The sequence below is a fragment of the Macaca fascicularis genome, chromosome 9 (assembly GCF_037993035.2).
Source record: "Macaca fascicularis isolate 582-1 chromosome 9, T2T-MFA8v1.1".
In the NCBI taxonomy this organism is placed as follows: domain Eukaryota; kingdom Metazoa; phylum Chordata; class Mammalia; order Primates; family Cercopithecidae; genus Macaca; species Macaca fascicularis.
The window spans coordinates 19519029-19537026 of NC_088383.1; the positions used below are offsets into that span (position 1 = coordinate 19519029).

At 39.2% G+C, this 17998-nt stretch overlaps 1 protein-coding gene across 7 annotated transcripts in view; it reads right to left on the reverse strand.

The window, feature by feature from the left end:
• The window catches only part of NSUN6 (NOP2/Sun RNA methyltransferase 6), a 110497-nt gene that overhangs the window by 65825 nt on the left and 26674 nt on the right, over positions 1-17998 (reverse strand). For all 7 annotated transcript variants that reach the window (XR_001493322.3, XM_065520390.1, XM_015455621.3 and 4 more), the window contains 2 exons: positions 14237-14318; positions 9035-9154 (listed from right to left, as the gene is read on the reverse strand). Coding sequence is in view for 6 of the 7 variants with exons in the window: in XM_065520390.1 (XP_065376462.1) it covers positions 9035-9154; positions 14237-14318 (202 nt within the window). In the remaining variant the exon portion in view is untranslated. The remainder of the gene's footprint in view (positions 1-9034; positions 9155-14236; positions 14319-17998) is intronic.

Here is a 17998-nt window from a genome sequence, read left to right on the forward strand (position 1 = left end):
ATGATAAAGGGGATATCACCACCGACCCCACAGAAATACAAACTACCATCAAAGAATACTATAAACACCTCTATGCAAATAAACTAGAAAACCTAGAAGAAATGGATAATTTCCTGGACACTTACACTCTCCCAAGACTAACCTAGGAAGAAGTTGAATCCCTGAATTGACCAATAGCAGGCTCTGAAATTGAGGCAATAATTAGTAGCCTACCAACCAAAAAAAGTCCAGGACCAGATGGATTCACAGCCGAATTCTACCAGAGATACAAGGAGGAGCTGGTACCATTCCTTCTGAAATTATTCCAATCAATAAAAAAAAAAGGGAATCCTCCCTAACTCATTTTATGAGGCCAACATCAATCTGATACCAAAGCCTGGCAGAGACACAACAAAAAAAGAGAATTTCAGACCAATATCCTTGATGAACACAGATGCAAAAGTCCTCAATAAAATACTGGCAAACAGAATCCAGCAGCACATCAAAAAGCTTATCCACCATGATCAAGTGGGCTTCATCCCTGGGATGCAAGGCTGGTTCAACATATGCAAATCAATAAACATAATCCAGCATATAAACAGAACCAAAGACAAAAACCACATGATTATCTCAATAGATGCAGAAAAGGCCTTTGACAAAATTCAACAGCCCTTCATGCTAAAAACTCTCAATAAATTCGGTATTGATGGAACATATCTCAAAATAATAAGAGCTATTTATGACAAACCCACAGCCAATATCATACTGAATGGGCAAAAACTGGAAGAATTCCCTTTGAAAACTGGCACAAGATAGGGATGCCCTCTCTCACCACTCCTATTCAACATAGTGTTGGAAGTTCTGGCTAGGGCAATCAGGCAAGAGAAAGAAATCAAGGGTATTCAGTTAGGAAAAGAAGTCAAATTGTCCCTGTCTGCAGATGACATGATTGTATATTTAGAAAACCCCATTGTCTCAGCCCAAAATGTCCTTAAGCTGATAAGCAATTTCAGCAAAGTCTCAGGATACAAAATCAATGTGCAAAAATCACAAGCATTCTTATACACCAGTAACAGACAGAGAGCCAAATCATGAATGAACTCCCATTCACAATAGCTTCAAAGAGAATAAAATACCTAGGAATCCAACTTACAAGGGATGTAAAGGACCTCTTCAAGGAGAACTACAAACCACTGCTCAGTGAAATAAAAGAGGACACAAACAAATGGAAGAACATACCATGCTCATGGACAGGAAGAATCAATATTGTGAAAATCGTCATAATGCCCAAGGTAATTTATAGATTCAATGCCATCCCCATTAAGCTACCAGTGAGTTTCTTCACAGAATTGGAAAAAACTGCTTTAAAGTTCATATGGAACCAAAAAAGACCCCGCATTGCCAAGACAATCCTAAGCAAAAAGAACAAAGCTGGAGGCATCACGCTACCTGACTTAAACTATACTACAGGGCTACAGTAACCAAAACAGCATGGTACTGGTACCAAAACAGACATATAGACCAATGGAATAGAACAGAGCCCTCAGAAATAATACCACACATCTACAGCCATCTGATCTTTGACAAACCTGACAAAAACAAGAATTGGGGAAAGGAGTCCCTATTTAATAAATGGTGCTGGGAAAATTGGCTAGCCATATGTAGAAAGCTGAGACTGGATCCTTTCCTTACTCCTTATACAAAAATTAAGTCAAGATGGATTAGAGACTTAAATGTTAGACCTAAAACTATAAAAACCCTAGAAGAAAACCTAGGGAATACCATTCAGGGCATAGGCATTGGCAAGGACTTCATGTCTAACACACCAAAAGCAACGGCAACAAAACCATAATTGACAAATGGGATCCAATTAAACTAAAGAGCTTTTGCACAGCAAAAGAAACTACCATCAGAGTGAACAGGCAACCTACAGAATGGGAGAACATTTTTGCAATCTACTCATCTGACAAAGGGCTAATATCCAGGACCTATAAAGAACTCAAACAAATTTACAAGAAAAAAACAAACAACCCCATCAAAAAGTGGGCAAAGGATATGAATAGATACTTCTCAAAAGAAGACATTCATATGGCCAACAGACACATGAAAAAAATGCTCATCATCACTTGCCATTAGAGAAATGCAAATCAAAACCACAATGAGATACCATCTCACACCAGTTAGAATGGCAATCATTAAAAAGTCAGGAAACAACAGGTGCTGGAGAGGATGTGGAGAAATAGGAACACTTTTACACTGTTGGGGCTGTAAACTAGTTCAACCATTGTGGAAAACAGTGTGGCGATTCCTCAAGGATCTAGAACTAGAAATACCATGACCCAGCCAATCCATTACTGGGGATATACTCAAAGGATTATAAGTCATGCTGCTATAAAGACACATGCACACATATGTTTATTGCAGCACTGTTCACAATAGCAAAGACTTGGAATCAACCCGAATGTCCATCAGTGACAGACTGGATTAAGAAAATGTGGCACATATGCACCATGGAATACTATGCAGCCATAAAAAACGATGAGTTCGTGTCCTTTGTAGGGACATGGATGCAATTGGAAACCATCATTCTCAGCAAACTATCACAAGAACAGAAAACCAAATACCGCATGTTCTCACTCATAGGTGGGAATTGAACAATGAGATCACTTGGACACAGGAAGGGGAGCATCACACACCGGGTCCTATTGTGGGCAGGGGATAGTGGGGAGGGATAGCATTAGGAGATATACCTAATGTAAATGAAGAGTTAATGGGTGCAGCACACGAACATGGCACATGTATATATATGTAACAAACCTGCACGTTGTGCACATGTACCCTAGAATTAAAAAAAAAAAACAAAAAACTCACTCAAAACCACACAACTACATGGAAATTGAACAACTTGCTCCTGAATGACTACTGGGTAAATAATAAAATTAAGGCAAAAATAAAGAAGTTATTTGAAACCAATGAGAACAAAGAGACAATGTACCAGAATCTCTGGGACACAGTTAAAGCAGTGTTAAGAGGGAAATTTATAGCACTAAATGCCCACATCAGAAAGCTGGAAAGATCTGAAATCAACACCCAGACATCACAATTAAAAGAACTAGAGGAGCAAGAGCCAACAAAAGCTAGCAGAAAACAAGAAACAACTAAGAGCAGAAATGAAGGAGATAGAGACATGAAAAACCCTTCAAAGAATCAATGAATCCAGGAGCTGGTTTTTTGAAAAGATTAACAAAATAGATAGACCATTATCTAGACTAACACAGAAGAAAAGAGAGAAGAATCAACACAATAAAAAATGATAAAGGGGATATCACTACTGATCCCACGGAAATACAAACTGCCATCAGAGAATACTATAAACACCTCCATGCAAATAACCTAGAAAATCTAGAAAAAATGGATCAATTCCTGGACACATACACCCTCCCAAAACTAAACCAGGAAGAAGTCAAATACCTGAATAGACCAATAACATGTTCTGAAATTGAGTCGGTAATAGCCTACCAACCAAAAATAGCCCAGGACCAGATGGATTCATAACCAAATTCTATCAGAGGTACCAAGAGAAGCTGGCACCATTTCTTCTGAAATGATTCCAAACAATAGAAAATTATTCCTAACTCATTTTAAGAGGCCAGCATCATCCTGATACCAAAACCTGGCAGATACACAACAAAACAAGAAAATTTCAGGCCAATATCCTTGATGAATATCGATGCAAAAATCCTCAATAGAATATTGGGAAACCGGATCCAGCAGTACATCAAAGAGCTTATCCACCACAATCAAGTCAGCTTCATCCCAGGGATGCAAGGCTGGTTCAACATACTCAAATCAATAAACGTAATCCCACATGATTATCTCAATAGATACAGAAAAGGCCTTTGATAAAATTCAACATCCCTTCATGTTAAAAACTCTCAATAAACTAGGTATTGATGGAACATCTCAAAATAATGAGAGCTATTTGTGAGAAACCCATAGCCAATATCATATTGAATGGGCAAAAGCTGGAAGCATTCCCTTTGAAAACCAGCAGGAGACAAGGATGCCCTCTCTCACCACTCCTATTCAACACAGTATTGCAAGTTCTGGCCAGGCTAATCAGGCAAGAGAAAGAAATAAAGAGTATTCAAATAGGAAGAGAGGAAGTCAAGTTGTCTCTGTTTGCAGATGACATGACTGTATATGTAGAAAACCCCATCATCTCAGCTCAAAAACTACATAAGCTGATAAGTAACTTCAGCAGCCTCAGGATACAAAATCAGTATGCAAAAATCACAAGCATTCCTTTACACCACCAACAGACAAGCAGAGAGCCAAATCATGAGTGAACTCCCATTCACAATTGCTACTAAGAGAATAGAATACCTAGAAATACAACTTACAAGGGATGTGAAGGACCTCTTCAAGGAGAACTACAAACCACTATTCACGGAAATAAGAGAGGACACAAACAAATGGAAACAAATTCCACACTCATGGATAGGAAGAATCAATTATGTGAAAATGCCATAATGCCCAAAGTAATTTATAGATTCAATGCTATTCCCATCAAGCAAAGACTGACTTTCTTAGCAGAATTAGAAAAAAACTACTTTAAACTTCACATGGAACAAAAAAAGGGCCCATATAGCCAAGACAATCCTAAGCAAAAAGAACAACAATGGAGGCATCACACTACCTGACTTCAAACTATACTACAAGGCTACAGTAACCAAAACAGCATGGTACTAGTACCAAAACAGATATATAGACCAATGGAACAGAACAGAGACCTCAGAAATAACAACACACATCTACAACCATCAGATCTTTGACAAACCTGACAAAAACAAGCAATGGTGAAAGTATTCCCTATTTAATAAATGGTGCTGGGAAAACTGGCTGTCCATATGCAGAAAACAGAAACTGGACCCTTTCCTTACACAAGTATTAACTCAAGATGGATTAAAGACTTAAATATAATACCCAAAACCATAAAAACCCTAGAAAAAAACCTAGGCAATACCATTCAGGACACAGGCATAGGAAAAAACTTCATGACTAAATCACTAAAAGCAATGGTAACAAAAGCCAAAATTCACAAATGGGATCTAATTAAACTACAGAGCTTCTGCACAGCAAAAGAAACTATCGTCACAGTGAACAGGCAACCTATAGAATGGGAGAAAATTTTTGCAATCTACCCATCTGACAAAGGTCTAATATCCAGAATCTACAAGGAACTTAAACAAATTTACAAGAAAAAAAACAACCCCATCAAAAAGTAGATGAAGGATATGAACAGACACTTCTCAAAAGACAACATTTATGCAGCCAACAAACACATGAAAAAATGCCCATCATCACTGGTCATTAGAGAAATACAAATTAAAACCACAATGAGATACCATCTCACACCAGTTAGAATGTCAGTTGAAAAGTCAGGAAACAACAGTTGCTGGCAAGGATGTGGAGAAATAGGAATGCTTTTACACTGTTGGTGGGATTGTAAATTAGTTCAACCACTGTGGAAGACAGTGTGGCGATTCCTCAAGGATCTAGAACCAGAAATACCATTTGACCCAGCAATCCCATTACTGGACATATACCCAAAGGATTATAAATCATTCTACTATAAAGACACATGCACACGTATGTTTACTGCAGCACTATTCACAATAGCAAAGACATGGAACTAACCCAAATGCCCATCAATGACAGACTGGATAAAGAAAATGTGGCACATATACACCATGAATACTAAGCAGCCATAAAAAACAATGAGTTCCTGTCCTTTGCAGGGACATGGATTAAGCTGGAAGCTATCATTCTCAGCAGACTAACACAGGAACAAAAAACCAAACACTGCATGTTCTCACTCATAAGTGGGAGTTGAACAATGAGAACACATGGACACAGGGAGGGGACTATCACACACGGGGACCTGTCGGAGGGTTGGAGGCAAGGGGAGGGATAGCATTAGGACAAATACCTAAAGCATGTGGGGCATAAAACCTAGATAACGGGTTGATAGGTACAGCCAACCACCATGGCGCATGTATACCTATGTAAGAAACCTGCACATTCTGCAGGTGTATTGCAGAACTTAAAGCACAATTTAAAACAAAAAAAAAACAAAAAAACAAAACAAAACAAAAAAAAACAGGCCGGGCGCAGTGGCTCAAGCCTGTAATCCCAGCACTTTGGGAGGCCGAGATGGGCGGATCACAAGGTCAGGAGATCGAGACCATCCTGGCTAACCCGGCGAAACCCTGTCTCTACTAAAAAATACAAAAAACTAGCCAGGCGAGGTGGCGGGCGCCTGTAGTCCCAGATACTCGGGAGGCTGAGGCAGGAGAATGGTGTAAACCCGGGAGGCGGAGCTTGCAGTGAGCTGAGATCCAGCCACTACACTCCAGCCTGGGTGACACAGTGAGACTCCGTCTCAAAAAAAAAAAAAAAACAGAGGCCAAAATGTTAAGAATGCATTGTGGGCCGGGTGCAGTGGCTCATGCCTGTAATGCCAGCACTTTGGGAGGCTGATGCAGGCAGATCACTTGAGGCCAGGAGTTTGAAACCAGCCTGACCAACATGGTGAAACCCTGTCTCTACTAAAAATACAAAAATTATTTGGGCGTGGTGGTATGCACCTGTAATTCCCACTACTTGGGAGGCTGAGGCATGAGAATCACTGGAACTTGGGAGGCGGAGGTTGCAGTAAGGCCAAGATTGGGCCACAGTGCACTCCAGCCAGAGCAACAGAGCAACAAAGAAAGAGAGAAAGAGAGAAAGAGAGAAAGAGAGAAAGAGAGAAAGAAAGAAAGAAAGAAAGAAAGAAAGAAAGAAAGAAAGAAAGAAAGCCAGCCAGCCAGCCAGCCTTGTGACATTCATATATTTTAAAACATTCTATGAAATGAAATTGCAAATACAGTGAGAATGACTCTTCTATGTATTTTCTTGCTTTTTTTCCCCTTTCTTTTATACTGCCCTTGTATGCCATATGCAGCAATGGCATAGCCTACAGTGCAGAAAATTTGTAAATATTCCTCAAATACTACCAGGTTTAGTGATAGACACTTTCAATTAATATCTTGATGAGCAGGAAAACCATTTAAAGTGATTTGAGCTCGAAAAGTGGTCAACAGCTAGAATAAGGTTCAAACGTATTACACAGTAAAGGAGAAACTAGCTGAAGGCTACTTCTATAAAACTACAAGCCTGGAGGCTGCAGTCACAAAAGACTTCCTTACCTACTAAAACAAACAACAAAAGCAGCAACAAAATTTACGATTCATTTCTGGCTCAAAATTTTCTTTTTCTTTTGAGATGGAGTCTCACTCTGTCGCAAGGCTGGAGTGCAGTGGCGTGATCTTGGCTCACTGCAACCTCTGCCTCCCAGGTTCAAGCGATTCTGCTGCCTCAGCCTCCCAAGTAGCTGGGACCACAGGCACATGCCACCACGCCCAGCTACTTTTTTTTTGTATTTTTAATAGAGACAGGGTTTCACACGTTGTTGACCAGGATGGTCTCGATCTCTTAACCTCATAATCCAATTCTGGCTCAAATATTTCTATTCCGGTTGTTTGTGGCTGCATTGCTGCCCCACTGTGGCTGACTGCCTACATAGCCTCAATTCTTCAACTTTGAATGTACATTCCTCCTTCACTAGATAATCCTGCAATACCCAATATGCTGCCACTCTGATCGGATTCAGCCATGTGATTTGTTTTGGCCAATAAACAGGATGACAGTAAATATGATGTAAACAGAGATATTTTTTAATACCATAAAAAGCACTTGAACAGCTGGACTTGCTCTGTTTTGCTCTCTGCCATCACCAGACCCCAACTATTGCCCTCTGCTTGGCTAGTCTGCTGGTCCTAGCCAGAGGAGAACCTACACATCGGCATCCTTGTCGTCTCAGCTGAGGCCACTTTAGATGAGCCAACAACCATCCAAGCCCAGGTGAATAGGCCCAGCCAAGATAATCAAAAACACCTAATTCACCTGCAGCTGACCAGTCCACAAGTGAGCCCAGCAGCGATCAGCTGAAACCCACAGACTCCTGAGCCCCCAAAATGTTTAGTTTTATGCCGCCACAATTTTGTGTCTTCACATATCATAAAACCAACAGAAAATTGATACACCCATAATATCCAGACTCCCTTTGGAAAGACTTTTTTACTAAGAGGGAATCAAATCTCTGTGAATAATTACCTTCAAGCAAATACAATAAATATGCCATAATTTAATGGAGAATTAACACTTTCTCAATTCCTATCATGATCAATCTTTAATCTTCCATATAAACTGAAAAACAATTTGCATTAAACATCACAACTCCACAAAAATCAACTCTTCTTATTTCAGGTGCTTTATTTTAGGCCCTAGTGGTATTTAATGCATTTTTCCTTCAAGAGTTTTTGTTACCACCTTAAATTCTTTTCAGGCAAAAAAGAGTATAAATAAGCAGACAGGCATATCCTCTCTAATGAGTATTACATTCCTCAAAATTTAAACAACAAATATCCTTTTCTTTTTTTTGATTCTCATTCTCAGTATTTAAAAAATATCCTTTTCTATTAGAGATATTTCTTAGACCAAAATGATAACTTTAAATAGCAAATATTCTATATGTATGTGTATGTTTATGTATTATAGAACTGTTTATATATCTTAACATACACATATTTCACACTTTGATAATGTACTGTGAAATTAGTTTTTAATGGCAGAATATATATTAATAGTTTAAACAAGTACTAAATCTTATAAGAATATGAAATAATCTCTAAATGTATTAAATTTAATTTTATAACAGAAGTCTATAATCATATTAGGAAATTGTAAAATTCAAGAAGGTCTTGAGACAGTCTTCATAAATGATCATTGTCTACTGAGCTTAGTATGTAATGACTGACAGACATAACTGAATAGTTTTCATTTTGGCTGAATCTGAACTAAATGAGACTGTGAATGGCTCTATGTTTCAGAAATTACACACTGTGAAATATACACTACTTTGAGAGTGGTTTTGCTGTGAAGACGGTCTCACCTGATCATGCATTAGTGCTGCAATGTGTGTTGTTTTCCCTCCAGGTGCTGCACACAAGTCTAGAATCTTCTCTCCAGGTTGAGGATTTAGTACATGAGTTACTAAGGCAGATGGCAAATTCTATAAGGAAAAAAATGTAATTGATTATCAATAATCCTAAAGCATTTCTGAGAACCAGAGAATATAAAGAATCTTTTGGGGGTAATCCACTATAGCATCCTCACGTCTGCCAAGAGGACGGTTTTCATAAATATACTCAGGTTAGGAAATTCACAATTTCCTAGAATATCCTATGATCTCCCAGGACTTACATACATACCACCTGCACAAAAACATACATGACACACTTTTCACTCAACTCAGGGTTTCTGCCTTATCAGTATTTTCTGGGTACCAGCAAAAATAAATAAATAAATAACCCACATTATTTCCTTTTCTGAATCCCAACGGTTCTCAACATTCTGGAAGCCAGAGACCTCTAAAATTACACGACCACTCTGGATCTTTTTCCCAAAAAACATACAAAATTTTGGTCTCAGTGGTCACTACTCAACATTTTAGTGCAAAAGCATGCCATTTTCATATAGGCATACCATCTGAGAGTACTTCAGTCTCAGCACTGTTCACTTTAATAATTTAAACTCCACTTGGGAACACATAAATATTAAATAACTGGTTTCTTCCAGTTAACCAAGAATATAACTTTGCCATTTTGGCCACCTTGTCATCTAACTCTCATTTAAGACGCCTTGTTTTATGCTGCTAAATCATCCAAAAGGCATGTTTGGGTCCCTGCCTCCACCACATTTCAATAGGAAACGAATTAAAATGCAACAAACAAACAAACAACAACAACAAAAAACCCCCAAACCTGGCTGTTTCTGACTGGCACCTAAAAATATATTATGAGATTATATGACCAAAACATACCTCATCTATAGCAGTAAGTCATATTAAATCATTAATTTGTTATTAGTATTAATTATATAAGGACTACTTACTATAGAATGACAGCCTTGAATAAAACAGATGGAATAGTATCATAAAATAACTCATTTCTAAAATTACTTGGTAAGAAAAAGAGAGTCTAATAAGCATGGAGTTATTTATTTGGTTATTTTGGAGACAGAGTCTCATTATTTTACTTAGGCTGGGCTCAAATTTGGGATCCTCCCAATTGTGCCTCTTAAAGCTTAAAGGTTTCAATTCATTCTTAACAAAAGACTGAACAATACATCCATGAGTACACCCTCAAGAACTGTGAGATGGCCAGGCGTGGTGGCTCATGCCTGTAATCCCAGCACTTTGGGAGGCCAAAGCAGGCAGATCGCCTGAGGTCGCGAGTTCGAGACCAGCCTGACCAAGATGGAGAAACCCAGTCTCTACTAAAAATACAAAATTAGCTGGATGTGGTGGCACATGCCTGTAATCCCAGCTATTCAGGAAACTGAGGCAAGAGAATCACTTGAACCCAAGAGGTGGAGGTTGCAGTGAGTGGAGATCAGGCCATTGCACTCCAGCCTGGGCAACAAGAGCAAAACTCCGTCTAAAAATATATAAATAAATACAAATGACATGTACCCCCTAATATGATAAGGACACTTCATCTCTGTGGTATTCTTCTCAAAAATCCAACAACCCCAGCCTAGATGAATCCAAAATGAGGGACATTCAACGAAATACCTCAGTCTCAAAACTGTCAAGGTCTTAAAAACAAGGCAAGACTGGGCAACTATCACAGGCCAGAAGAGACATCATGATTAAATGCAGTGTGGGATCCTGGATTGGATCCTAAACATAAATAGGACATTATGAGAAAAACTGGTGAAATCTGAATTCACTTGGAGTTTATGGTAATGTGGTATTCACAGCATTTGGAGTTATCGCCCACAACATTCGTAACATAGTAACACACCAGTGTTGGTTTCTAAGTTTTATCAAATGTACCATGGTAGTATATTACCCTTAAGAGAAACTAGGTGAAGGGTATATAGAAATGACTATCTTTGCAAATCTATAATTCTAAAATTCTATTCTGTAATTCTGAAATTACTCTAAAATAAAAACTTTTCAACCTTATGAGAGAAAGTAGGAAAAAAATCTTTATTAAAAAAAAAAAATCCAGGAATAGACTGTAGGTACCTATAGCACAAGTTTTCCAAGTGATTTGATACATACAAATGTACTGCAGTCTTGGTGAATGGCGTGATTACATTATAAAATTTATGAGATAACGAGGCTCCCTTTGTTGGCTGAGACCTGTGAAAGGCTTGGGCATCTTCCATATTAGATCTAAGTTAATCAATTTCTAAAACCAAAATGAAAACTGCTAATTATGGCTACCAGGAGCTTCTTAGCTATTAGAGAAGTAAAGCATGGATACTGACAAAAGCAAAAATAATTTTCAATTTGTTATTAAAGTATCAGCAACTATTGCAATGATTTAACACTATTGAAAAGTACTTCATTTAAATGATGCCTCTCACATGATGTACTTTTAGACACTGTCATTTAATCCACTTTATAGTCACTTGAATATTCAAGTAGGTTTGTCTGAAAAGAAAGGCAACTTGTTGAAACATTCCAAATGCGTTTTATATTACCATTATATGTAAATGTGAAACTTGTTCCATCTGTGAGAATCTTTACGTATGTAAAAATTTAAGGATAATAATAAATTTTTAAAATTCCACATTCTTCTTAAACGTACTGTTCTGCACGTTCTTTCAGAATTTTCCTTAGAGAAACGAGTATCACCTGGTTCTGGTCTGCACTGAATTAAGCTATTTAGATTTTATGGATAAGACCCAGTTAAGAATCTGGTAGTCCTGAACCAGTTTGAAAAGGAAGATATAACATAAAAAGATCAACTAATACTAACTCAACACTGACCACAGAGTTTTTGGGAAATTGTCAAAGAAGCACTTGAGAAATTTAATGTAATATGTGAACTGTTTAAAGTCCTCACCCCCTGAACTTGGATCTCAGTAAATCTAACTTAGGACCCAAGAACTGCATTTTCAAAAGGCCCTGCAGGTGATTCAGATGCAGATCTTCCATGGGTTACTTCTGGAGCACTGGCATGGGGCCAAAAATACAGGCTTGAAATCAGAAAGACCTGGATTCAAATTTTGACTCTGCAAATTTTTACCTATGCAGCATACAGCAAACCACTCCTCTAATCGCCCAAAAACTACTAATGCCTACCACGCACTTTAATTTTCTAAGCCTCTATTTCCTTCTCTATGAAACTGATGGTTTGTAAGAAGTAAATGAAAAAATATATGTAAAACACTCAGCTCAGTACATGGACCACAATAATAAGCACTCAGTCAGTGTTAGCTGCGATTACCATTAGTATCCCTTATAAGTTTCACTGGCCATCAGAAACTGCCCATCAAAATAGACTACATAAAATAAAACAGCTTTCACTAGAGAAATGACAAAAAGTTAAACTCTGCCCTCAGACACAAAAGTTTTATTCTGGCAGGAAATTCTTATGTCCCTTGCTATTAGGTGACAAAGAATATGGCTCTATGGTAGTCTGGACAGTATGAATCACAAAATGACTCACAATATTTCATAAAGTCATCATTAAACTGATTTTAAGACGAAAGAATGCTGCTACAGATAGCAAAAAATGTAAAAAGAAAATTTGCACTATACTAGATTTCTTTTTATAAACTCAAAACTAAATAATGACCAGGCACGGTGGCTAATGCCTGTAATCCCAGAACTTTGGAAGGCCAAATCGAGATGACCACTTGAGCCCAGGAATTCAAGACCAGCCTGGACAATATGGCAAAACCCCATTTCTACTAAAAATACAAAAAATTAGCTGGCTGTGGTGGTGCATGCTGTAGTTCCAGCTACCCAGGAGGCTGAGGTGGGAGGATCACCTGAGCCTGGGAGGTTGAGGCTGCAGTGAGCCAGGATCATGCCACTGCACTCCAACCTGGGTGACAGATTAAGATTCTGTCTCAAAAAAAAAAAACAAAACACGACAAAAACAAAAAAACAAAACCCACACACACTTTAAACTATGAGATGAGCAGGTACTGTCAAACCACACAGAAAACTAACATTGCATTAAACATTACTAACTTGAAGGAGTGCAGGTACCACTAGCAATGACTCAGGGCTACGTTGCCAAATGAAAACAAGTGTTTCAAATAAATTATATAATAAACAACCACGAAAAAAACACTGAAACTAAAATTAGCAAACAAAAATCCCCAAAATGATTCATAAACAATTATATGTTAGATTACATATTCTAATGTGTTAGAACATCACCAATGTGCAATTAGATAATAAACATCTGTTTTTCCATTTGTTCACACCAGAAATAATCTCTGAATTCATAAAATGTCTGTTGGCTAAATACTGGGCAAAGGCCAGGTATGGTGGCTCACGCCTACAATTCCAACACTTTGGGAGGCCAAGGCAGGAGGATCACTTGAGGCCAGGAGTTTGAAACCAGTCTGGGCCACAAAGTGAGACCCCATCTCCACAAAAACATCAAACAAATCAGTGGGGCATAGTAGTGCACACCTGTGGTCCCAACTATTTGCGAGGCTAAGGCAGGAAGATTGCTTGAGCCCAGGAGTTCGAGCTTACAGTGAGCTATGACTGTACCACTGTACTCCAGCGTAGAAAACAGAGAGCCTGTCTCAAAATAATAATAATAATAATTACTGGACAGAGAAGGTGGGGCAGCACACAACATTTGGACTTAAGGTTTGAATTCAGATACCACCAGTTACCAGTAGTGTGACATAGGACAAGAGCCCTAACAGATCTGGTCTTCAGTTATCTTCCTCTTATATTGTGAGTTATAACACTACCCATCTAACAGACTATAACAAATCAAATGATTTACTAATGGAACACTACACATGTATATAAAATGCATGCAATATTCAGGGATTAATATTTTGAGATGGAAAGCGGTATATTTAATCAGTTATTAAATCACCTTTGGGCAAAGAAAGATAGAAAAAATAGTTTAAAAATCAACAGAGAAAAACTAAAGAAAGAAGAATGCTTGTAAAGTTTTTTCTTACTGCTTAACCAAAGGTAGATCAGTGTATATAAGCAGACTCCAAAAAAAATCTTAAATTTTAAAAAATCCCAGATTTCAAATAATTCACTGATGTATGTTTCAATGTCACTAAATATTTTACTTTTATACATACTTACTTGTAAAAATAAGTAACGGGGCAGTACATTGTCAAACGAAGGGCTGAGATATACTGGTTCTGTCATTCTTATGCCCATGCCTCTGAAAAATAGGAAATCTAACATTAGTCGTATAAATTCCAGGGTCTATACAAACTATGTTTCCAGAAACATTCTCAAATAGCCTGTCAAACATAAGATGCTCTTCTAAAGAACTCTTTTGGCCGGGTGCGGTGGCTCAAGCCTGTAATCCCAGTACTTTGGAAGGCACAGGCGGGAGGATCACTTGAGGTCAGGAGTTCAAGACCAGCCCGACCAACATGGACAAACCCTGTTTCTACTAAAACTACAAAAAATTAGCCGAGCGTGGTGGTGGGTGCCTGTAGTCCCAGCTACTTGGGAGGCTGAGACAGGAGAATCACTTGAATCTGGGAGGCAAAGGTTGCAGGGAGCCAAGATCGCACCATTGCACTCCAGCCTGGGCGACAAGAGTGAAACTCTGTCTCAAAAAATAAAAAAATAAAAAAAAGAACTCTTTTATTCAACAACAAAATACATAAAGTAGTCCTGTTAATTGTTTTTGAATTTTTACCCGCAGAATAGGAAGCCATCAGAACTTAAAAGGAAAAAGTTACATAAATTTTTCATTTAAGCACAAATGTCTACAGAGACTTGAACAGACTAAAAAGCAAACACTACCTCATTCTTTACTACTTCCTGTCAGCTCTTTATAGAATAATTGCCCAGTACTGACACAATCTCAAGGATAACCTCTTCCACTTTGGCCCATTTTAGGAGTGGCAGTGGAACTGATCAGAACAGGAAGGGCCAGGACTCAGGATGGCCTGGTGGAGAGTGACTCATCAAGACAAACATCACAATCTCAGAGATGTTGTCAGAGGCTACTGAAGCAGAGAAAGAACACCCAAATCCTGTCAGACAAAGCCAAGCCTGGCCTCGTGTGTCAGGCCAAACCAGAGAGAACAAGCAAAAGGAGAAATTCAAAGAGTGTTCCGGGGATTAGGACAGCACAGAAAAAAGTACAGTCTAAGTATAAAAATCAGGATTTAGGCCGACACAGTGGCTCATGCCTGTAATCCCAGCACTTTGAGAGACTGGCACAAGAGGATCACTTGAGGTCAGAAGTTTGACACCAGCCTGGGCAACATCTCTACACAAAATTTAAAAAATGGCCAAGGCATGGTGGAGTGTACCTGTAGTCTCGGTACTTGGGAGACTGAAGCGGAGGGATCCCTTGAGCCCAGGAGTTGGAGGCTGCAGTTTGTTATGATTCTGCCACTGCACTGCAGCCTGGGCGGCAGAGCACCCAAATAAATACAATTTTTATAAAATGATTTTTAAAAATCATGACTTAAACCTGGTTTAAGGGTACAATCAAAGGAGAGACCCATTAGGATGAGCAAAGATAAGTCTTAGAAGCAGTATAGTAGACAAGTTCATAGCTAGCTTATAGAACAGCTTATGAGTTGATCTTGGCAGAGATGCATCTACACTGATGGTGTGTACTCTAATGTTGGCAGGATAAGTTTATGTTGGTCTTTACAGTAAAATAACGTCAGTAGATATCTGTGGACTATTACTGAAGTGTATGATTATAAACTCCCCTTGGTTTTGTTGTTTGTTTATTTATTTTTAGACACAGGGTCTCACTCTCTCACCCAGGCTGGAGCGCAGTGGCACAATCATAGCTCACTGCAGCCTCTAACTACTGGGTTCAAGTGATCCTCCTACCTTAGCCTCCCCAGTAGCTGGGACTACAGGCACACACCACCACGCCAGGTAAGTGTGTGTGTTTGCGTGCATGTGTGTGGACAAAGTCTCACTATGTTGTGTGTGTGTGTGTCTGTGTGTACAGAGTCTTACTATGTTGCCCAGACTGGCATCAAACTCCTAGCCTCAAGCAATCCTCCTGCCACAGCTTCCGGAGCTCGTGGGATAATGGGCATGAGCCACTATGCCTGGCTCCCTCAGCTCTAACAGCCTTTAGCATATAATAAATGCTGACTCCTTTTCCTCCTCTTCCCACCCCTTTACCACCTTACTCATTTGTTTACCACTTGAAATCCATGAATGTGCACTTTTAATCAGAGGTTAAAACTCAGTCACTGCTCAAGTCAGGAACAAATTAAACCACTGTATTCACTTCCAAGGCAAATAGTCCCTGCCCCTGAGCAGAAAATATACAAACGAAGCTTCTGAAATGTCACTGACTCACATTTGATAACCAGTCCTGGCTGGGTGTGGCATCTCCTCCCTATAATCCTAGCACTTTGGGAGGCCAAGGTGGGAGGACTGCTTGAGACCAGAAGTTCAAGACCAGACTGGGTAACATAGCAAGACCCCCATATGTATGAAAAAATAAAAATAAAATATCAGCTGATCATGGTGTCATGTGCCTATAGAACTAGCTATTCAGAGGCTGAAGTAGGAGCATCACTTGAGCTCAGGAATTCAACGTCACAGTGAGCTTTGATCGCACCACTCCAGACTTAGTGACAGAGCAAGACCCTGTCTCTAAAAGAAAAACCAAAGCAAGTCAGTCCTTTGTTGTGACACCTGGTACTCTTACCTTGATCAACACCCAGAATCTACAGCTATTATTGAATATCTTGAATTCCAGAGTCTGATCACTCCATAATTTAAATGACTTTCTGACTTGCAGGACTCCAGTCCTCTAAAAAAATACTGAAACTTGCAAATGTTCACACCTGTCATCCTACTCAGTTCCTAACTGCCACCTTAGGTTCTGGTGCTCTTTGACTATCTCCTTCTGAACATGCCTACCAGAACAAGTGAGTGCTATAAATTACTGAACTCAAAATAACATAATAAAGAATAATTTAAGCCAATTATTATTCAGGTATGAGATTGCATGTTTCTTTAAAAAATATTTCTGTAGGCCGGGTGCGGTGGCTCAAGCCTGTAATCCCAGCACTTTGGGAGGCCGAGACGGGCGGATCACGAGGTCAGGAGATCAAGACCAGCCTGGCTAACACGGTGAAACCCCGTCTCTACTAAAAAATACAAAAAACTAGCCAGGCGAGGTGGCGGGCGCCTGTAGTCCCAGCTACCCGGGAGGCTGAGGCAGGAGAATGGCATGAACCCGGGAGGCGGAGCTTGCAGTGAGCCGAGATCCGGCCACTGCACTCCAGCCTGGGCGACAGAGCGAGACTCCGTCTCAAAAAAAAAAAAAAAAAAAATTTCTGTAGCCACATATCTCCATATTATAATGCAAAGTATAAGATTGCATATATTAATGCAATCTGTTAGTAAATTAACCTGCCTTCATGAATCTATGAATGATTCAACCCACCTGGAATTCAAGAAAGCAAAAGGCTCAAATTCACTAACTGAAAAACAATTGTACCATTAGTTGTGTTGGTTTAAAAATTTTTAAGGAACATAAATAAGAAACAGGGTGTACATGTAGCATTTCTGTCATAGCAGCCTGCTTCTCACACAGGAAGAGACAAAACTTGCAAAAGTGTAACTGAATACATTGAGTTTAAACATCGATTTTTTTTTTCCTTTTTTGACATTCTGAAGTCTCGCTGTGTCACCCAGACTGGAGTGCAGTGGTACAGTCTCGGGCTCACTGCAACCTCCTGGGTTCAAGCAATTCTCCTGCCTCAGCCTCCTGAGTAGCTGAGATTACAGGCACCTACCACCACACCTAGCTTATTTTTGTATTTTTAGTAGAGATGGGGGTTTCACTGTGTTGGCCAGGCTGGTCTTGAACTCCTGACCTCAAGTGATCCGCCT